This window comes from Gordionus sp. m RMFG-2023, chromosome 1 (genome assembly GCF_954871325.1).
Source record: "Gordionus sp. m RMFG-2023 chromosome 1, tfGorSpeb1-WG-v2, whole genome shotgun sequence".
In the NCBI taxonomy this organism is placed as follows: Eukaryota; Metazoa; Nematomorpha; class Gordioida; order Chordodea; family Parachordodidae; genus Gordionus; species Gordionus sp. m RMFG-2023.
In genome coordinates, this window is record NC_088775.1 from 39,954,668 (window position 1) to 39,978,258 (window position 23,591).

At 27.5% G+C, this 23,591-nt stretch overlaps 1 protein-coding gene across 1 annotated transcript; it reads left to right on the forward strand.

Annotated features, from left to right (window-relative positions):
* The first annotated feature begins 347 nt into the window (after window positions 1-347).
* Window positions 348-16,510, forward strand: LOC135931217 (mitochondrial-processing peptidase subunit alpha-like). The gene is made up of 12 exons (XM_065468172.1): window positions 348-401; window positions 441-643; window positions 684-763; window positions 804-886; window positions 1,132-1,234; window positions 1,354-1,446; window positions 7,693-7,828; window positions 14,289-14,434; window positions 14,557-14,768; window positions 14,905-15,058; window positions 15,474-15,618; window positions 16,061-16,510. Exons 1-12 carry the CDS (start codon window positions 385-387, stop codon window positions 16,237-16,239), a joined length of 1,551 nt encoding a protein of 516 aa, XP_065324244.1. The 5' UTR covers window positions 348-384; the 3' UTR covers window positions 16,240-16,510.
* The last annotated feature ends 7,081 nt before the right edge of the window (window positions 16,511-23,591 follow it).

The following is a 23,591-nucleotide window of genomic DNA, read 5'->3' on the forward strand; positions in this document are numbered from 1 at the left end:
ATTTTTAGTGAGGGTTTCTATACAGAATCTATATGTAAGTTAATATTTATAAATTTCAACTTCAACATGTAAATTGTGTCATCTTTAAAGTTTACTTAAGGATTATGATATGAAAAATATTTGTATTTTTCTTTTTATTCATTCTAAATTATGTCAATTATTTAGGTCACATTTGTTAAATGGCTTGATTTTTAAAACGGCATTCCCAATATTTTAGCCAAAAATTAAATTCAAGCATGGAGATTTTCCTCATAGATGGTAGCATTATCGAAATCTCAAGGCTTTCAAAATTTTCTTGTTAAAATATCGTGTTAACCGTTTTTAAAAATCTAGCGTTTATACGCATTCACTAATATATACTTCGTTTACATTCATTCATCTAAAATGAAATCTCTAAAAAAGTTATTTTTTAAAAACATTTTTTAATTTTTTAATTATAGCTATTTAAACCTACAATCTCCGCGAACATATTGCTTAAAATCTAGATGTAATATACCACTTTCAAAACCATTACCATATTTACCAAATATTAAATATTTTAATGAAAATTCTCAACTATCAAATGAAACAAAAATAACTAAATTAAGTAATGGGTTAACTGTTGCTACCGAAAACAGATTTGGACATTTTTGTACAGTTGGAGGTAATTATATATTACCATTTAAAGTATTACTTTTATGTAGTTGTAATTGACTCAGGTTCAAGATATGAGGTTGCTTATCCTAGTGGTATTAATCATTTTTTAGAAAAACTCTCATTTAATGTTATTACATTATTACATATTATATAAACATGTATTTTAGTCCACAAATTCATACAAAGATAAAGATCATATACTTAGAGAATTTGAAAAACAGTGTGGCATATTTGATTGCCAATCATCTCGGTAAATTAATTTTTAATTTACAGTTTATATGTTTTTTTTGAGATGTATGCACTATTTTAAAGTTATAATTTATATAATAATGTAAAACGTTATAATTATGTTTAAAATTTTAGACAAATATACCATGTTAAAATTAAATTTATACATAAATTAAACTTTTTAAAAATGACTTACAAAATTTAAATGCTTGTAAAGTTATTTATATATTTTATAATAGAATTAAATTCATATTTTTTTTGAATTAGAGATACATTGATATATGCGGCTTCAGCAGAAATCAAAGGACTTGAAAAAGTATTTGACATAATATCTGAAATTGTCTTGCAACCAAATTTTACAGAGGATGAGGTTCACTTTAATTATTCCTGAATTCAAATTTTAAATAAATTTTATTTTTAATTCTTAGAATAATAGTATATTTTATTATTTTATATAAAATTATTAAACTTTTTTGAATTATATTGAAGTTTAAAATGGCCAGAAAGACAATATCATTTGAGCTAGAGGATTTAAATATGAAACCAGACCAGGAACCTTTGTTGATGGAAATGATTCATGCAGTATTATATCAATTATATATATTTTATATAATTACATCCCATTTTCATAAATATATTATCTTTTGAATAACATTGAGCATTTTAGAACCATGCCAATTTATGACTTTTCCCATATACCCAGGCAGCTCTCTAAAAAATTGACCTATTTTATAATAGCTTGTGAGTATAGCAAAATAATGTCTAAAATAGAGTAATTTGAAGATTGACAAAAAATCAGAGAAGTTGAGGCAAGTATTTATTTTTTTTCTTAAAAGAAACTACAAGTTTAAGGTGATAGTTTTTAATGGTGTTAAAGTTGTTCTTCAAGAACAACTAGTTACATTAAAAGCTACCTTGTTCAAAACCTAACTAGTTACCTTAGTTGAAAAATAAGTTATAGTTACTCAAGTCTAATAGTTACTTTATGATTACCATAATTTTTTCTAAAGATGATGTTAATTATATAATTTACTTAATGTACTAAGGGTTATTCCATGGCAAATTGATCAAAAAACAGTATTTTTTATGGGACCCCTTGGGATTTGAATATTTTATATATAAATTAAGGCACATAGAGCTGTAGACCAGGCTTAAAATTATTAACTAAAAATATGGACCAAATAAAAAAAAATCTAGACCAAACCTAAATTTTTTTAAAAATTATATTAATTAATCAGTTCCTTCAAAATGTTGAAAAGTCATATAATAAAGCTTTGGATATTCATTTACTGCTCATATTTTTAATTTCCATTTAAAACAATTTGCAAAATACAGCCAAAATTTATCAAAATTACAATATTTTAAGATAATCAAGCCTGGCTAAAAAATAAAAATACATGCTGGGCCAAATTTATTTAGAAAAATCCTAGACTAGACTTAAATACAAATATTTTTAAAAATCTCTGACAATGCTTAAATAAGGTTGTTTTTTTCAAATCTGGACCTGAAATTTTACCTTTAGGTCTCTGGCATATATATCTAAAGCAGTGTTTATATTTTAGAATCCCAGCTCTTATATTTTTGGAGATATCAAGGACCAAATAAATTACTTATTTAACACTTATTAATTTCTATTCAATTAAAAATTTACTGAAAATTAAATAACATTTTTAATTAGAGGTCTGCGCCCGGCCAAGAGGGAACATATAATTGCTTTGGGCCAGGCTGGGCAAAATATTTTTTTTCTATATATATTTGAATTCTGATATTTCATAGAGGTGATGCCCCATAAAGTATAGTGCTTTTTTTTATTCACCCCCCCCCCCCCCAATATTATGAATAGTTGTTTATGATGTTCAACATATATTTTGTTATATGCTTTGTATTTAGAAAAAAAAAATTTTTCATTCCCTTTTTGATTAACACTTTTCCTTTTTTGATTGATATACTTTCTTTCATGATCGGACCTTTCCTTTTATAATTGATACTTTTCCTTTTTTGGATGGGAAACCCTGTAAACTAAGAAAATATTTTCTTAATATGATTAAAACTTCACATAAATGATATTAATTGCTGAATATTAATCTAGTAATATGAAATGGGGATGAATATATTTTGAAATGTTTATTTTTTAAGGGAAGTTTTAGTCAATAAATTAATTGATGATAAGGTGTTTTTAAACTCGCTTGACAAGAGGGAAGCTTCAATATGTTACTTCAGCTATCATGTCAAAATTAATATAACCTTTTTATGTAATTAATAATTATAATGAAGGCCTGCAGGACCCTTTAACTCCACTGGTGGCAATCATAATTAAAATAATTTCATAACCCGTGAAAATGTCTTTATATTTCTTTCCTATTTGTTTGATTGGATATCACAATTAAAAAATGGATTTTTAAAAAAAATAATAAAACTTTTAATAAAAATCAGAATGCTGAAAATATTTACTGTACATTTTCATATCCATATTTTGTAATGAATAGATAAACATTATAAAAATTATCAAAGTTATTGTTGAATATTTAAATTTATTACACTTGTGAGATATATTATGACTTACTTGTGGCCATTAGTCCCGGTTTTGATGGGACTTCCCTGATTTAAACGTCCATTCCTGCTACCTTTTAGAATTATATCATTTGTCCCATCCAATTATTGATAAAATATTTTGAATTAAATATCATGTTTTAGTTCTATTACTCCATTTATTTTTACTAATGCTTTAATCATTTCTTAAGTGAACGCGTTCACTTTCAAGTTCACCATCGCAAAAAGTAACGCGTTCAGTTCGTTCAAAATTTATGAATGGGTAATTCCATGACAAATCGACCAGCGATTCGGCCGACCATCTCAAAAATGAATGAAACTTGGTGGCATTTTAGTTATTTATGTTGTAAATGTTAATAAAATCAAAATTTTAGAGTGCTAGCTCAATCAGATTCAAAGATATATGCCTTCAAAGTCGAAAATCGCGAAGTGCATGATTTCATTAAATCTTGTAGAGTTACAAATTATATATCATTTTATAGCCCTTAAAATTTTACGTTGGAAAATATAAATAAAAAATTTCAAGTTCACTAAAAATGTTTATTACTTTTACTTTTATATTAAACTATTTAATAAAAAATCTTGATAAGCATTTTTTTTTTTTTAATTTTATTTAAATTTTTATTATTTTTATAAATAAAAAAATGTAATATAGATGGCGTTATATTAAAGATTTTTTATAATATATAATATTTAATAAAAATATGAATAGTATTGTGATTAAAATTAAAAAATCAATTGATTATAAGCAAGAATGATGTCCTGGGGCGATATGTAAGCAGGCAGCCCATACAGATATGATTTTGTAAGGACGCTATATTGTAAAATAAACATATTTTAAAATTTTATACACAAACAATATAAAAATAAATACCTCTTGTTTTAATCTTATCCCATTTTGTGCTTATTAATAGATTTCTTGAGACGATAATTTGTAGGCACGTCCTGTCACTATAATAGGATCTACTATTGTTATTATTTGATTAATGGGTAACCATATCTTTTCCCTAATTGTTGGGCAAAAGAAGGATGGTGATGGTCCATGGGGCTGTAAAAAGGAAATATATATATCTCCTCAGTAATTTCATTCTTTTTTAGTAATGTGGCTAACCACCAAAAATCGTCATAAACACATGTTACGAATCCTTTAATATCGGCAAAAGACAAATTATCGGCATTTGAGATATTGTCAATTTGAAAGTCCTCTGCATATGAATATATTTTTGATTTAAATTTACTTAAACTCAAAGGAAATACAGCATGTATTTCCCGAGTTCTTGGAATGGGACGAGCTAAATTGAATCTTTCTCATAGTTTAATCTCTTGTAAATTGTATTGTTCGTTGGTTATATATGTAAAATTTACTATTGGCATGTTTTGCAAATTGATATAAATCAACTGTCGTAAATTGTGTCCAGAACTGATGCGCTGCTTAAACATGTTGCTACTCTTTTTAATGTTCCGCCAAGGCCGTCACATGGACCTTTTCCATGGGATGTAGCAGAAAAATGCCATTCAGCTGAGACACCAAAATCTGATTCATGATAACACAGATTTATAAAAAATTTCTGTTTTTATATTGTTCCACTGATCCGTCAGAGCAGTAATATATTTTGTTTGGCTTTTTGCTGAATTGATTTATCAAAAATTTTATCATTTTAGTCTGTATAAATGTACTGCAATAACATTATGTTGAAGTGTCTCTGATATTACCATATAATTAAGGTTTTCTATATTGCCATTATTATAATATGCTATCATAGGATGGATAGTGGCTTGATTTTTATTCCAGTGGAATCCTTGAACAGCGTCTTGGATTATAAATGCATAATTTTCAGAGAAATCACAAATTATCATAAATTCTTGGTTGTAAAAAATGTTTAAGTTTTGAAATATATGATGATTGATTAGTAACGATGATAGGAATAAGAAAATAAAATGAGCTGATATGATCGTTATTTTCAAATAGTAACGATAGTAGATCCACATGTACAAATTATGGCCTTAGGAATTTCTATTAATAAGCGCAAAATTATAATAGTTTGAATATAAAATTTTAAAATATGTTTATTTTACAATATAGCGTCCTAATAAAATCATATTTGTATGGGCTGCCTGCCCAGGACATCATTCTTGGTTATACTCAATTGATTTTTTAATTTTAATCACAATACTATTCATATTTTTATTAAAAATTATATATTATAAAAAATCTTTAATATAACGCCATCTATATCACATTTTTTTATTTATAATAATAATAAAAATTCAAATAAAATAAAAAAACAAAAATGGCTATAGAGATTTTTTATTAAATCGTTTAATATAAAGGTAATAAACATTTTTAGTGAATATTAACACCCCAAAAAAATCCCTTCCTATCAATGTTAATTTTATATTTTTGTCGGAAAAAGAAAACATTTGTAATTTTTTAATTTTTTTTATATTTTCCAAAATAAAATTTTAAGGGCTATAAAATGATATATAATTTGTAACTCTATCTTAAATATTTTTAAAAATAACAAGATTTAATGAAATCACGCACTTCGCGATTTTTGACTTTAAAGACGTATATCTTAGGATCTGGTTGAGCTAGCACTCTAAAGTTTTGATTTTATTAACATTTACAACATAAATAATTAACATGCCAAGTTTCATTCATTTTTGAGATGGTCGACCAAAAACCTCTTTTGGTAAGTCGATTTGACGTGGAATCACTCTAAAAAAAATTTTCAATATAATTTAATATAAATAAATACCATATATGTTTTAATACAATATATTAGCCATTTTTGAAATTAATATTTTTAAGTGAATTATATATTGTTCAACTATTATGAAAACCCTTTAATAAAAACTTAAAAATAATAGCGAAACTTCAAATAATCACACTAAAAATAAATTTATAATAAGATGTTTATTATTATATATCTATACATATATATCTATTATCTAACTCTTTTTTATATTAAAAATAAAAATATTTGAATACAAAAATTAATTTTATTTCATATTAACATATTTTAAATACATATATTAAAAAATATTAAGTCCAATATAAAAAAAATATATATGTACAAAATATTAAAACTTATATAAAAAATATTAAAATTTAAATATAAAAAAAATATATTATTTTTATCCACATTTAAATCTATAGATATCAAACGTTCAATTTGTCGCACTATAAAGGAATATATAAATCCTTGCTTGGCCGTGACGCTCATTAATTATTAAAAACAATACCATTGATGCACAAAATTATTTTAAGCAAATAAATTTATTTAGAATTTTTTAAAATTTTATAGATACTGCTCTGACTTTTAATGAATAAATTATAAGTTTATTGTAAAGAATTTTTTTTTAATAAATGCTTGCTTTAAAGGAGATTAGTTCGAAAGAACAATAAAAATAGGGGGATTGAGATTTTTTTATTATCTTGTTTACATATTTTGTGCTCTCATAATAAGTGTTCGAGAACCATGGCGAACCCTGTATCATATGATAAAAATTATATCTATATCTAGATACATTTTTAATCGATGTATTTGTATCCATTTTTAGACAAGGTATCTATATCTAGATCCATTTAAAAAGTATCTTATAACAACTCTGTAATTTAATAATCAAATATAAATATCTAAAATAAAATATAATAGGTTATATTATTTAAAATAATAAATATTACAATCAAATATCTCTTTAAATTAGAACTTGAAGATTTTGAAACTGATATACCTTTTTGGCACATTTTACATTTGAAGGATAGAATTAGTTTATTAAAGATAGATATGATGTTACTTAAAGTATTTATTATATTTGGCCCATGATAATGTTAATATATCTGATACTGAATTTTCAGAATTAGATGATGATAATAAAATAAAAACATACATGCTTACCCTAATCTATAAATAATATTCAAATTATTAAACTAATCTATTGAACAGAAATAGTGACTGGTTAAAAAAATTCAAATGTAAAGGAAACATAAATAGTAACCCTTTTTCTTAAAAAATTTAAATAATATTTTTTGTTTTCAATTGAATAAAAATAATATTTTCTAAAATTGAAAGAACGTAAAAAACGAATGCGTTCGTCAGAAAAAAAATGGAACGCGTTCACCTTTAAAGTTCATAAATAATAAAAGGTATGCCAGTCATTATTCGTTCAATTTGAACGAGTTTGTTTACAGCATTAATTTTTACAAATAGTCAAATTTTATAAAATATATTATTATTTTTAACCTTATAAATATGTAACCCTATTTTATTCTAGGCCGCCTATAGAGACAACACGCTTGGCCTTCCGAAATTGTGCCCGAAGGAAAATATCCCTATAATAGATCGTAAGCTACTATACACCTACATGAGGGATCATTTTATACCTGAGCGCATCGTTATAGCCGGAGTCGGTAAATTTTTTTCTTTGATTGCTTCAGTAAAATTTACTAGATTTGGTATTATAAAATTCGTAAATTGACCATTTCCTTATCTTATCTCTCCAGAAATATCTCGTTCGATATTTTCCATTTTAATCAATAACAGTGGCCAATACACAAAAAAATATATTTAAAAATTTTTTTATATTAAAATATTTACAAACCATATTAAAAAAATGAGATATTAAAATTTTTAAAAATATGAAAAGTGCATAGAACCATGGATTGATTTCTTACGATTGTTAATCATGCAATAAACTCTTTGAAACCTATCTTTTTTTGTTCTATCGAAGGACATCCTACAAGGTCCCCTTATAGGCTTTCGCTAACTTTATGCCTGTCTAATATTGATCCCTCGTGTCTTGATTTTAATTTTTTAACCTTTATCCCCCCATCTATAATCGTGCTAACAATAGAAGTTTTGACGTGGTATCTCGTTTAAGTACACATCGCAAAGTCATGGAAATCCACGGTGTGATAAGAGAGAGATAATTGGACAAAGAGGAAAGATCGTTTTCGATATGTCAAACATAAAGAATTTATAAACGTGTTTTTTAAAAAAAATTTGCTAAATAAGGAGATTGATATATTATTTTATTTTTTAAATAAATTTTTGACCCTTCATTTAAAAATAATTAAAACTCCTCTCTTCATGTCATGAGCCGAGGGAGGAGTGTTATACATATTATATTAAAATGTGTTCTTTTCCTATGTCGAATTTATTTTTGCTTTTATTATAATCTCGTCCTATTATTATATATTCTTTTTTTATTAACCTATAAAATCTTTTATAGATCTGTTCGTAATGCATTTCAGATGGCTTCTGCTATTTGGAAAACTATTTATAAGCGCTAATAAAAGTGCAAACTGGGTTTTTTTCGGAAAATCTCAATTAGGTCGCACTATAATACCATTTCTTTTTTTTATATCTAAAAATTTAATATAAAGAAAATCATATATATTTTAAATCATTTTTTTAGTTGTAATTTGAAAAATCGAAAATTTGCGATTTTCATTGGCACTCTACTTATCATATGCCTGAATTATTAATTGAACAAACTTAGCTGCACAGGAGGATAAAAGAAATCAGTACTCAAATGTTTTAAAATCAATTAATGGTACCGAATATATGTGCAACAATAGAAAATATGATGCATACATATTAACCCACCGTTCTTCTACTAATTTTTAAGAATATTTTGCTATTACGATAGAAACCATTATTTCCCCCTAAAAGCCTTTCTTACTCTGAAAGCCCGATAATACACGAAATTTAAAAATAATATGTTTAATTATTGTATTTAATTAATTGAGTATACTGATGCTTTATTTCAGGCAAAAAAAATAATTTATAGGAATCTTATAAACTAAAAGAGAATAAAAAAATTGACAAAGTAACTATTGTTAATTGTTTCCAATGCCACCTGATTATTAGATTGAGTTAATTCAATGATCATAGATTTGAGACTTTTCCAAAGCTTGCACTTAAGCCTTTGGCGTATTCGGCAATAGGCGTTCTCACAGAATCGGTCTTAAGCACAGATGGTAAATCGCCACCACGAGGAAGCTTATTCAACTCGACCCCTTAATTTTTATTAAGAAGAGTTTAATATAATTATTTATCATTTTATATTTCATTATACCTTTGTTTTTTATTATAATTCGTTTTATTTTATTTAAACTTTTTATTCTAGGAAAAATACATTTTTAAAATAAAATTCTTTACCTATTGGTTTAAAGAAAATTAACTTAATCATATAAATATACGTGCCATATTGAAATATAGAATCCACAGGATTTCGGAATCTCGACTTTTAAATCATTTACTGAGGGCAATTTTTAAATTTGAATAATCTGATTTGACCGGAAATGTATTCGAGCATAGGGTACACTGTTAATTTTTGTCAAACTAACTACATAATTTAAATTATATAATACACACAAGTTCATGCCGAAAATTGTGAAATTTATTCAGTGGATTGCTTTACACATGCTTAATCATCGGATTTTTTTTTAAATTTAAGGAATTGATACCAGTAATTGATATAAGGCGAGAGGTCTCGAATTATACTATAAATATATTACTACACTACTTGAATATAAAAGGTTTACATTTGTTTGTTTGAGAGCTAAGTTAACATGGAAAATTTTTATCATCCATATATATAAATAAGAAGTATGGTGTGTATGGAAAAGATGTCAGCCCTTAACGGCTGATGGAAATTTTGGCTGGAAAAATACATTTTGTACAAGTTTTCTTATTTTTTTTAAGAAAACGACATAGATTTTGCATTATTATTAGCTTAAAAACATTTTCAAAATTTTGGCCCAGCTCATAAAATATTTTATTTTTTGGTTCACAGGCCTGGCTGTGCGACCTCTAACATGAAACACTATTTTTCTCTTCAATGCCTTTAAGATTTTAACATTATAATAAATAATTCATATCAACATATTAATCTTTATCTATGTTAGTAAGGGTCATTCCATGTCAAATTAATCACTTTTCGGCCGACCCCTTTCGATTTCGATAAAAAATCGTAGGCTGGTTATATATGTTCCCATTAGATCACAAACAAAATTTTAGCCCGCAACTATATTAGCGGTAAAGGTCCAAAAAACGTCTTTTTTTGCTTTTTACTGATGTTAAATAATTAGTTTTTAATTTAAAACCAAATATGATTAAATACTGAATCTAATATCAATAGCTAAGTTAATAATTGATAATTATGGCAAAAAAATCAAAATTAATTTTTTTTAAAATATGGGTCATCTTATGGTCAGTTGAAAATTTGAAACTAATATTTCGAAATTAATATGATCTCCAATTTTTAATTTTTTTACGAAATATTATCCGTTTACTATTTTTTTAATAATTCTTTAACAATTAGCATGGCTGGATATTTATTTTAAAAAATATTGCCATTTTTATACTTAATAAAAATAGATGGCGCTATATATAATAGTTTTATAATGTTAAAATTCGTTTTTTTTTGTTGAATAAAAATATTTTAATTTATATATATCATATAAATTAATTAAATCTTACTTCATCTAAAGGAATACAAAGCCTGGCTAGCTTGTGAGATTTCTTCAGGAGATAATATATATGTTCGACCGATGGGAGTAGAAGGATTGACCAGCGAAAGAATATGAGATTTAGGTAACACTAAAATATCATCTTTCATGGGAAATTTAAATGAGGCTGAAGGTCCACAAGGATGTAAAAATCAGATTTTTACTTCTTCATTTGTATCATATATTTATCGATTATATATCCTAACCACCATTTATCATCATATACACATGTTACATATCCATTAATATTTTTAAATATAATTTTTTCATTTAAAAACGAAACTTGTTTTATATTATATTTTTTAGAATTTGAATATATTTTGGTTTTTAGTCTATTTTGATCAATGGGAATAACCCCGTGAATTTTTAGGGTCCCATGTATGGGCAGCGCAGAATTAAATCTTTTACGAAGGGCTAATTCCCCTTCGATATATTCTTGATTGGATATATATTCAAATTGAATTCCATTAACATTTTCTTTAGCATAATTATATAATTCTAATGGGGTTAGGATTTGATTTTTATTTGGCCTTTGAAGACTAGCTCTGGCAACTAATCTTTTGACAGTTCCTCCGATACCGTCACATGCATTTTTGCCGTGAGCAGTGGCAAAGAAATGCCATGCGGCAGGAATATTAAAATCGTATTTATGAAGGCATATGTTCAGATTTTTGCGATTCTTGTATTGAGACTCGGCTCCATCTGAAAAATATATTATTTTTTCTGGTTTAGAATTAAATTTGGCTGTTAAGAAATTAATAAATTTTTTTTGGTAAAGGTGGACTGCACTAGTATTATGGTTTAATGATTCGGATATAATAGCAAAATTTATATTTTTTAAATGTTCTACAGATTTATAATATGCTACAAATGGATGTATAGTGGCCTGCACGTTGTTCCAATGAAATCCCTGAACTTCATTTTGTAAAATGAAGGAATAATTTTCAGAATAATCTAGAATTGTTAAAAATTCCCCATCTTTTAAATTTTCTTTGGAATTCTTCAAAAATAAACTTTGTTGTGTAGCTATAACGAGTGACGCAGTAAAATTTGAACTTTTTCTAATAAATAATCGATGAAATCATCAACATACTTTATAATAGTTTCAAGATTTGTTCTATTCACCGTTATCCATTGTTTAAACGTGACATATTCTATACGATTTCTCTGAAACAATTGGTATAATTGTTCCTTAAGAGATTCTATACCAGGGCATTGATCACAATTTGTTAAATAACATTTTGGCTGAGATGGATTACAAATAATTTGCGCCAAAAGATAGTTGTAAGAATTTATACAGTAATCTTCTGCTGTAATTTCAGTTATTACATTTGTCATTAATTTCACATTCTGATGAATAGCGCAGACACAAACAGTGTGTGTGCCACTAGCTCCAACTAAAATACAGTTTTTTGGTCTAAGTTCGGCAAATTTAGAGAATCCAATTGATATATTTGGGTATTCTTCCTTAAACATCTTGAATATTTCTTTAAGATTATTTTTTTGAACTGGTTCTTTCTCGCCTTTAACAGATACACAATCTTTTATTCCAGGCATGAGTCGGCTTATTTCATCAGAACTATAAAAATCCTTGACGAGTTTAAATGTTTTTTCGTTTAGTGTCTTTCCTGCCTTATGTTTTGAAAATGAAAGAATTCCACTTTCTTTTACCACCATTTTAGATTTTCTTGCTATGTATGATGTTACGTTGAATTCCTTTTGAATTTTATTTACACTCTATCTCTGAGGCAAAATTGTAAGAATTTGATATTGTTGATTTTTTGATAATTTATCAAAGTTATCCTTTAATATAATAACATATTTTTTGTTGAAGATATAAATCATTATTTATATTAAGCATCCATGGAAGAACTAATCTTAAATTTTTTTTTAAATTTTTATGTTTTGGTTTATTCAGTGGATTGCAACACTTTAGCTTACCTTTTAAAGGTTTCATTTAGAAAAATTTATTTATTTTTAACGACAAGTAAAAATATAAAAAATTAGTTTTTTTTAAATTAGAAAAATGTTAAAGAAATGAATCGGTGTTTGGGAAAAAATAATAAAGAAATCAATTTGTATTTTTAGCAACTGTGATTTATAGATTAAATTCGCTAATTAATTTTGCTAATCAGTTTATTTTTAATAATTTTAAGAAAAGATAAAAACAGCTGACTTACTTTTATTAATTTTTCCAGTGTTAAACATATGCTCAAAATTCAAAGACTTTGATCAAAAATCTAATAGAGAATGCTCAAATTCATTTGATACCCAATATAACTAGTTAATTTTTTGTTATTTATATTGCTTAAAAATTTTTTAAAAATCTTTGAAATTTTCTGGTTAATGACAATTTTATAACATTCTTGGTCTTGATGGGTATGACTTAGTATGGGGGGGGGGAATGGAGGGTAGGCCGGGTAATTATGTGATTTTCGATTTTTTCCTTAATAATTTTCCTGCACTCTTTTAATCCTGCTTTTTTGTTCGCATGCTAGTCGGATTTTTTAATTATTTTTAATTTACATTGAAATATTAAAAAAATTATTAAAATTTTTTATCCTGCGAATATCTCAGGGGAATAAGGTTTACAAAGTTATATAATCGAATTTTATGATATATTATACATTAAAATATTTTTAATCAATAAAAAAATGAATTTTAACATATTAAAACTATTATATAGAGCGCCATCTATTTTTTTAAAGTATAAAAATCGCAATATTTTTTTAAATAAATATCCAGCCATGCTAATTGTTGAAGAAATTATTAAAAAAATAGTAAAAGGATAATATTTCTTAAAAAAATAGTAAAAGGATAATATTTCTTAAAAAAATTAAAAATTGGAGATCATATTCATTTCGAAATATAATTTTGATGTTTTTGCCATAATTATCAATTATTAACTTAGCTATTGATATTAGATTCAATATTTGATCATATTTAATTTTAAATTAAAAACTAATTATTTAACATCAGTAAAAAGCAAAAAAAGACGTTTTTTGGACCTTTAACCCCGATTATCTCCGCTAATATAATTGCTAATGCGCTAAAATTTCGTTTATGATCTAATGGGAACATATATAACCAGTCTAAAGCTTTTTATTGAAATTGAAAGGGTTCGGCCGAAAATCTTGATTTTTTTGCTCATTTGACATGGAATGACCCAATAATGGAGACAAGGGAATATCCTGATTTTATAAAAGTTAAAAATTTATTTAGAAATTTTTTATTAAACGAATCTAAATATCGGATTAGTTAAAAAATTGGTGCAGCCGTAGTTGCATCTATATTCGTTATAGAAATTAACCTTTTTAGGGATGGGTATATCTTATATATTATCTTTAAAAAATAGGCATTGAACATGACGCGCTACTTGAAGTGGTACACAAAACCTTTCTCAGGAAAATTCCAACCTGGGAAGGTTGTAAAGAGCTGACAGGAGTTAAAATTCCTGGATTCGATGGCTCAGTCGCTCAATATACTGGCGGAATCAGGAAGGTTTCAAAAAATTTTATACATATCGGCATCCCCCTCCATTACATATAATAAGTGTATTTCTACTTTTTTAATAATATAATTAACTTACCAATTTAACTCATTTAGTAAAATATTAAAAATAGAAAGAAAAGGACATGTCTGACATCAGTTTGGGACCAAATCCATTGCCCGAACTTGCCCACTGCGTGATAGGTTTGGAAGGTGTGGCACACTCTGACCCCACATTCGTGCCTGCTTGCGTCCTGAATGCCATGATGGGAGGGGGTGGCTCTTTCTCGGCTGGAGGTCCTGGTAAGGGTATGTACTCGCGTCTCTATCTCAACGTGCTTAACATGTAAGAATTATTTATAGGGAGCTAAAAATTTTAGATTAAGAGTGTATAATTTAAGTAGAGCAAATATATTTAATTTGTTAAATTAAATATCTTAATTTGATGTGCAATAACCATATATATTTTTTCAAATTGTAAGTCACCACTGGATATTTAACGCCACGGCTTACAATCATTCTTATTCAGACACAGGCCTTTTTTGCGTGCATGCATCGGCCCACCCATCCCAGCTTGCTGAACTCGCTGAAGTAGTATTGAAGGAGCTTACAAATATGACCAAAAGCGTATCTCAGGTAATTTAAAAATTGAGAAAAAAATAACCAGTATAAAATTAGTAAAGCTCTGCCGATCCATAGATTTATCTTTATCCAAGGTGATATGTTATACAAATCGTTATTGTGTGACTTCTAGTTAAGCTATAAAGTTCCGATATTATTTATAACTATGACTTATAACATTTTTGGGTAAAAAACAGTTACTTGCGAAAATATATTACGCTAGGAATGCTTTTTATAAGATAAAGATAAGATATTGTTATTCCGTCAATATCTTTACCCCGGTCTCCCCTAATTTGACAATAACTTGAATTTTTGTTTTGTTTTCTACAGCCCTAATGAATAATTACAGCATAAAAGAACCGATAAAATTGAATTACATTTTTCTTATATTTTTGAAACTTACACTCATTAAAACGAAACATTTGAAAAGACGGAACTTGAACGATCTAAAAAACAGTTGCAATCCATGCTTATGATGAACTTGGAGTCAAGGCCCGTCGTTTTTGAGGACATTGGTCGTCAGGTGTTAGCAAATGGTTCCAGAAAATTGCCGCAACAATTGCTCAACGAGATAAGTAAGTGGTCTATTGCCTTTTCATTTGATAGCTTTTTCACCTAAGGAGCGTCATCATTCACATTAGCCCGAATTTGCGGCGAAATATACAAAATATGCTCTATTTTTTGTATTCCTCGCCACAAATTCGCGTTAACCGTGAATGATGAATCAACAAGCGCTAATAATTGATCAAACGTGAATTTATTAATGATAAGTATTCCGCTATTTAGATTAGCGTATGGGTGCTTTAATTAATAAATTAGTGGTTGGGCACTTGTTGGCAATCATTGGCGTTTGTTGGCATATTAGTGCTTGAATTATATTTAATAAACGAATTATTTAAATCGAATACCAATAGTAAATTATATTCATTTAATCAAATCGAATATGAATAATGCACTATTTGATTCATATCCATTTTTGAATAGGCAAAATATATATCTCTTTTTATATAATGACAGGTAAAGTAAGTGAGGAAGATATAGTAGTTGTAGCACAAAAGTTTTTGGCCTCCAAACCTTCTGTGGCTGCCCTTGGTACCCTCAAACAGTTACCGTCTTACGAACAAATTCAACACGCGCTACTCGATAAAAATGGAAAAATTTCGCAAAATAGCCGTTACGGATCTATATTTGCTTAAAATATTTAACAAAATTTTATATACATTTTTTTTTGTAAGAAAGTTATGCTATCATGTATTCATTCTTTTTGTAATATTTGTTACATTAATTAAGAAGTTTTCGCTACACTTATAGACGATCTTTCTTTGATAAAATATTACCTCGAAATCATTAAATATTGTGTCTAAAGTATCTGCATTGCACCAAATGATAATTTTTTTTGTAATTTTACTAATTGTTTGATATAATGTGTTTTATTATTAAAATTGTTCTTACTAAATCGTTACATTTCCTATATTATGTAATAATATATGGCATCTTATGACATTAACTTCAATCACTTGTCTAGATTAATATCTGCAATTTTTTATACATAATTTTTTTGATTGTTGGTCCTTTCTTTTTATAATATTTTTATCCATTATTTTCAATCTTGTTGGAAATCGAAAAAGCTATAATTCGTTGTTGAATATTTTGTTGAATATTTTTTTATTATTATATTACCATAAATAAATAAAAATTAAAAATGTAAATAAAATTTGTTAAGATTTGAGATTTAAATTAAATAAAGTTTAATTTAACCTTAAAAACATTTTATGAATTTTGTATAATGATGTAGTCGTGGATCTAATTTAGAAAATGTTCAAAAATAATTCACTCATTTAACAAGAATGGAGGTAAAAGAAAGAAAGAAACCTAGGGATATTTTAAAATTAATTTTTTAACATGAATAGATTACAATATAACTAATAAGAATTTTGACACTTTATAACTGTTTAATTTTTCTATATTATATATAACGAGGCTTTAAAAGGGTTTATCTTTTACATAAGTAAGTTATTAATACAAAAAAAGGATCGTTATCCAGAGATTTCATTAAAGATTAATATAGCTAGCTTTTAAATTACCCATGATATTCGGGTGCAAAAATATGCTATTTTATAAAACTTCTTTCGAATATTAAATAATTTTTTATTGAAAATTAATTTGATATTAAGTCAATTCTTAATAATTTGAATAAAACTAAATACAAATTTGAATTATACTGGTCATTTTATATTTTAAAAACACAACGTCCTTCAGTTTTTTTAAAAAATTCTATTGCTTGATTACCCAATGTTGCCTTTAATAATTTGCTTGGCAAACGAATTTGCAAATAATATGCCGAAAATAAATGCATAACAATCCTTTATACTTTTATAAAGTAGCACGCTAAATATACACCTCTTTATCCAAAAAAGTAGTTTTTCTACTTTCGTAAAAAGGTAGCGCATTGCTCAATTTTTTTAAATTTAACGTCGCTACTTATATAGCTAAGCTACTTTAAAAAAGTATACCTAATCTTTTTTACTTAATATTTAATAAATAAAATATTGCAGTTCCAATTAAATATCTTTTACACAAGATAAAGGTTTTATTAAATGCATATTATTTTATTAATATATCAATTTTGTATTAGCTTTTAAGAAAAGATATATCTGGGTTTTTTTCAAGCAAAGAACCCATTTCCCCTAAAATTTTCCCTAAGCTAATATTCTCATTGAATTGGATAAAGATATACAACCTCGTCGAAAATATCTTCAAAAAAATTAAATACAACATGTTCTAATTTTGTTATGAGACTGACGATGAAATATATAACACTTTAGCCAGTTTGAATGAATACAATGCAAGTGAGGTTCAAAGGATTTGCACAAATTTAATTTTTTTAAAATATATCCGATCAAATATTATAAAAATAAATTATATTCATTATTTTAGAATATTAATTTAAATATTTCTAAAAGAGCATTTAACTATTTAAACCCCCAAAAAGAGACGTGGTTATTAATTAACTACTTTTTCTTATCGTGCTATTTTCAATATCTACCTTAACAGCATTGATAAATAACGCTATATGTTAAAATTTCAATTGTAATAGAGGGTATTCTAATGTAAATGGATTTATAAGTAATATTACGTGTGCTGAATAAATAAATTGTAAAATTTATCGTTTAAATTTTATCAACACTCGTGATATTATCACAATAAATTAATTACAGTGTTGTGTAGATTTAATTTAAAACATTTCCATATTTTTTAATTCTAGTAAATAAAATATAAGAATATATAAATATTATTTTAACAATTTTTTGCAAGTCAAATAATTTTATTTTCAAATAAATTATAAAATATAGAAATGTTTTTAATTAAATCTGGTCAACACTATATATTGATATGTCATTGCTTAACCCTTTTTGGCATGATAATATGAATTGGAAACCATAATAAAATATTAAATTTAAACTTAATGCTTAGATCATTTTTGAAACTTCCAAAAATTAAAATTAAATATATTTTTAAACTTTCTAATAAATTTTTTATATTTATTTATTTTCGCCATTTTTTAAACTAAAATTATAAAACAAAAACTCTGGAAGACGATAACGTTTTATCAATAAATGCAGAAAATAGTGAAACGGATTCATTCAATAATATTTCCGTTTCCATCCTACCAGAAATTCTCTTCTAAATGAGGTGGATGTTTGAACATAAAAGTTCTAAAAATGGATAGATTTTTAACTTGTGGTATCGTCTGATTAACTGAGCAGAAATAAAAGATTTTCTACCATAACATTTCACTTTTTACATTCCACAATATCAATTTGGTGATCACAGTTGACGCGGAGAAAGCTTTATAAAATATAGGACTTAAAATTATATCTCAAAGCTCATTTCAAAAGTGTCAGTCTTTAATAAACATAATATATCTGCAAATATTAATGATAATGTAATTAAAAAATTGGGAAGATAATTGATATGTCTAAATACCACATGATGGAATTCATATTATGATATGAATACATGATATTCTTAAAAAAAATATTAAGCCAAAAACCATAAAATATGAATAACTTATGTAATAATATAAGATTGATACGCATTAACTCTCAGGAACGTAAATTTATTAGAGAATATAACCAAATATTAATACAATATTTTTCGAAATGAATAAATTTTAGGTTATGAAGTTTTTGGCAAAAAATTGAAGATCCTTGAAGGTGAGGGTTTTCTAACTTCAATTATTTCTAGACTCACTTCAAAAGTTAATGATTTAGAAGATTTAGAATTTTGCTAAACTCTTGGGGTCTCTTGTATGCGGCATTGGCAAAATGTTTAAAATAAATTAAATATTCTTGGATAATTTTAGATTTTCATCAGTGTATAAAGATAAATCATTTCTGCTATTATCTATTCCAAATACAAATTGAATTGGTAATGGGTAAACAGGCAGGATAAAAAATAGAAAATTAAAAAAATATAAAAATTAATTTTATAAAAAAAAATTTCTAACACAAAAATATATACAATTTCCCAAAATACCACCCAACGAATTTTTTTTGGATTCAATCAAATTTATTTTCAGAAAGATAATATAGTAGGCAAAAATTTTTTTAACAAACAATAACAATAAATTTTTGTTAGTTATAAATAAGCAATAACGATTTAAAAAACATTTTATCCCGCTAGCGTTCATATTGATAATTTGTTTAGTATTGTTAAACGGGTTTTAGGCGCAAAACCTTGCTTATATTTAAATTTAGAAAATTTACTACAGTATAGCAAATAAATTATTATAAATTTTTTTGAGACATCATTTTCTCTGATTCAAAATTTATATCGATAAAAAAAATATGATTTTGTTTTGTGCCCTTTATATTATATAAATTATTTTTCTTATTTGGAGCAGAAATACGCTCCTTTTAAGCAGGCAGGAGCTAGGTCCTTTTGAAATGACAGGAGCAGAGAAGGAAATTAACCCCTTTTAAAATGGAGCGTTAACAACTTTGCTAGGGTTAGATATGTTTTACCTAGACATGGATTGCGGCAATGTGTCGAGGTTAGCATATATGGAATGACTAGGGCTATTTATATTTTACTTTAACTAATAATGAGAGACCTGATGTGCGCTAGGGTTAGTATACACGAAATACGAGATGCTACAATTCGATATATCTTATCTAAAATATTTTTTTATCCAAAACATTTCTTTTTTTTGTTGAAAAAAAAAATTAAATTAATATTTTAAGTTGGTCCTCGTTGTCCACGGTATTTTGTCTATAGAAGAAAATAAAATTCCTGCTCCCGTAAAAATTTATATCAAGTAAAATTTATTTTGTAATACTTAGTATTCCAAGTCTAACAAGGTTTAATAATTAATTTAATATTTATGTAATATAATTTAACTATTTATTTAAGTTTAACACATTTTATGCTTTTCGATAGAATGAATATCATATTCTTTTAAAATCTATTCTCTAGACTAGGTTCACAAATCGTCTGAACCCCCCCCCCCCTGAAATTTTATCGCTAATCTAAAATACCTCATGGTTTTCCTATAAAAGGGTGGGAAAGCGGAAAAATCTTAAATTGGGATTTTTCCTGCTTATTACAAGTATCAATATCGACATTGTCCTCTAGATGTCAACAAAATTAATAAATATTCCGATATACCTGATAATAATTTTGTAACTCGGTTATAACTAACAACCTTGGCCACTATCCGAAGGATCTGCTAGCTCTTCGTTCTATATGAATATAAATTAAGCTCTTTATAGGAAATCCCCTTGAGTTTTATCAGTTAAAACAAAGAATCCAAATTGAAATTCTCAGAGGGAATCTGTCATTCTAATACTTTCCTCCTTTATCTTTTGTATTCCTTCACTATTTTTTTTTAATATTTGTTATTTACATATTTTTTTAAAATTATTGTATGTTTACTCATAGATAATAAAGATTTATAAAATATAAATATACTTTAATTTTTTATAAAAAAGAGGTCTAATTTGTTACAAATAAATTGGGAAATATCCAAAGTTTATACTTATATTTGTATCGACGATACTTAATTTTCAAAAGGAGACCGATAATTTTAGGGTTTGACTAAACTGCAAATGCTAAGGTAAACTGCAAATGCCAAAGTAAAATGCAAAGGCTTAGGTAAAAATTTTTGTTATATATTCTATTAATTGGAGTAATATTCATTTTCTTATGATATGTATAACTTATAAAAATTATATTATTAGATATAATCAATAAAAAATGAATAGATATTAATAGTTGTATTACCTTTTATCTCATAATAAATAGTTTAAATCCTTTAATATACATAAATTAAAAATAATTATAATTACATTTTAAATTTCATTAATATTAAGTCCGCAAGTTGACGTATTATTATTTTAAGAAAAAAAATTAAAAATTTTCTTTGTTTTAGTATTTTTTTTTAATGGTAAATTCTCTCTTTATTTCAATAGTTGCTGATATAATATATTATCAAAAGTTTATAGCAAATAATAAATTTTTTATATGGTAAAATTAATAAAGGTAAAAAAATATAAAAATATAATTTGCGAAAGGGTAAGGGATAAAAGAATGGAAACTAGGAAAGAGAAAGGAGAGAGAGAGCATAGGCATAGGAGATTATTCGATGGAAGAGATGAAACTTAGGTAGTTAGAGCGAATGATGGCTGTAGCAAGTCTTTGTCGTAAAAAAAGGGACTCTTTAGGCTGATCGGTTTTTTCCCGAATCCGTTTGCCTAATTCTTTAAAAAAACTTAGAGCTTTGCTACCGAAGGTGGTAAGAGTAGAGCAGGCGATAGGTATGAATAAGAAAGAGGGGTCTATGGAACTATATTTGATAGTTTTACGAGTTTCTGCTAGAGCGAGGGCATCGACGTTGGGGTTGGATGGTGCATTTGGGTCAATGCAGGTGAAGTCCCAGACTAGTAGCTGTCCCCTTGACCAAGGAATCAAGGACATTCCATCAGGACGTTTTCCGTCGGATCTAAAAATGCCGGTCGGTTCAAGTCTTGATGGAATGCCTGCGGATTTGAGAGCGCGCAATATGATGTCATTGCAATTGGTGTGCCGTGGAAAACGGCCTCGGCAAAAGCGGCAATGGAGGCAATGTCTGCCCTTGCGATCGACGCTGGTTTCGCAATGTTTGCATTGGTACGGTAGAACAATTTCGCAATTGAGCCGTAATCCAATAGCAAATCTTAGCTCGTCAGCGGTCAGCAATAAGTCGAGGTTGTTGGAGGGTATAGTTTCCAGAAACTCGTAACCCGATCCTTGGTTTAATTGGTAAAGACTGTGAGATCGTCGTCATGAAGGCTCGATTTTAGGTAAGCGACGGAGCCTTCGTTGAGTGGAGTATCCCAGTCTCTCTGTAAACAGGAGGAGGGTCGAGGAGTGTTTGGGACAACGGAATTGTCCCAAATGGTCTGGGCTTCAGCTAATAATGGGTCAGGAAAGTGAGTAAGCTGGCTAATGTGTGAGTCAGATGAGAGGCGGGAGGCGATGAATCCACTGATGGAAAGAGTTAAAGGTGAGCGTAAGCCGATGCCCCCGAGCTTGCATGGAAGTGATGCTTGTAGCCATGAATTATGGTTGAAACGAAGATTAAGGATCTCTTCGGCAAGAGATTTGACGGAAGTTTCAAATGATTTTAGTGAGTCGGGAAATTTAAAGATTGAGGTGGATCGAAGAGCGTAAAGAATTTTAGGAATGTAGTAAAAGTTTTTGAGGAGAAAAAAAGCTTGATGGCGAGGGAGAAATTTAGAGATGTTTTTGAAGTGAAGTAAGCTGGATGATGCGTTAGAGAAGAAGTGATTAATGGATTGCAAGCCACCGACAGGTGAGCCGAGATGAGTGAGGGATGATAGCTCGGTTGTAAGGAAGTTATGGGTGAATGGGATGGAACAATGAAGTGGACATATTTCGGTTTTTTGTTCGTTAAGTGAAAGTCCAATTGCGGCGGAATGTGTATTAATGATGGCGAGGGCCTTGGCGACCTCGTGAGGGGAGCCGCAGAACATTCCGTCGTCGATGTACCAAGTGTGGAGTGGAAGATTGCAGTTGGTAGAAATGTTTTTGACCATTTCGTTGATTCCAATGCAGAAAAGTATCGAGCCTAGAGGATCGCCTTGCTGGATCCCTTCAGATGATGAAAGTAAGTAGTTGTTGAATTGGAGATGAGATGGCTTGGAATAGCAGGAGTGGAAAAATTGGGAGAAGGTGGGAAATGAGTGGTATATTTGTGGAAGAAAGTGGGAACGGCGAATGGAGTTGAAGGCGTTAGAAAAATCAATTTTGACGAGGATTTCGTCACTAGGGTTGGTTTGGAGATGGATGCGAGTAGCGTGTGTGGCTATTTCGCAACCTCCCTGGATGCCAATACCGAGTTGATGGGGTGCTAAAATTAAGGCTGCGTTGTCCTTAATTTTGGAAGCTATGAGTTTAGCAACGAGGCGACGGAATACGGTTCCGATTGCTATCGGCCGGATGTCCTTGTTCGGATTTTCGAGTGCGATTAATTTAGCGCCGAACA

Excerpts from the sequence above, each read along its gene's own strand:
- LOC135931217 (XM_065468172.1), top strand. Across the intron at positions 644-683 it reads ACATTTTTGTACAGTTGGAG|TTGTAATTGACTCAGGTTCA; the intron begins GTAATTATATAT and ends ACTTTTATGTAG. Across the intron at positions 14,435-14,556 it reads ATACTGGCGGAATCAGGAAG|AAAGAAAAGGACATGTCTGA; the intron begins GTTTCAAAAAAT and ends TATTAAAAATAG.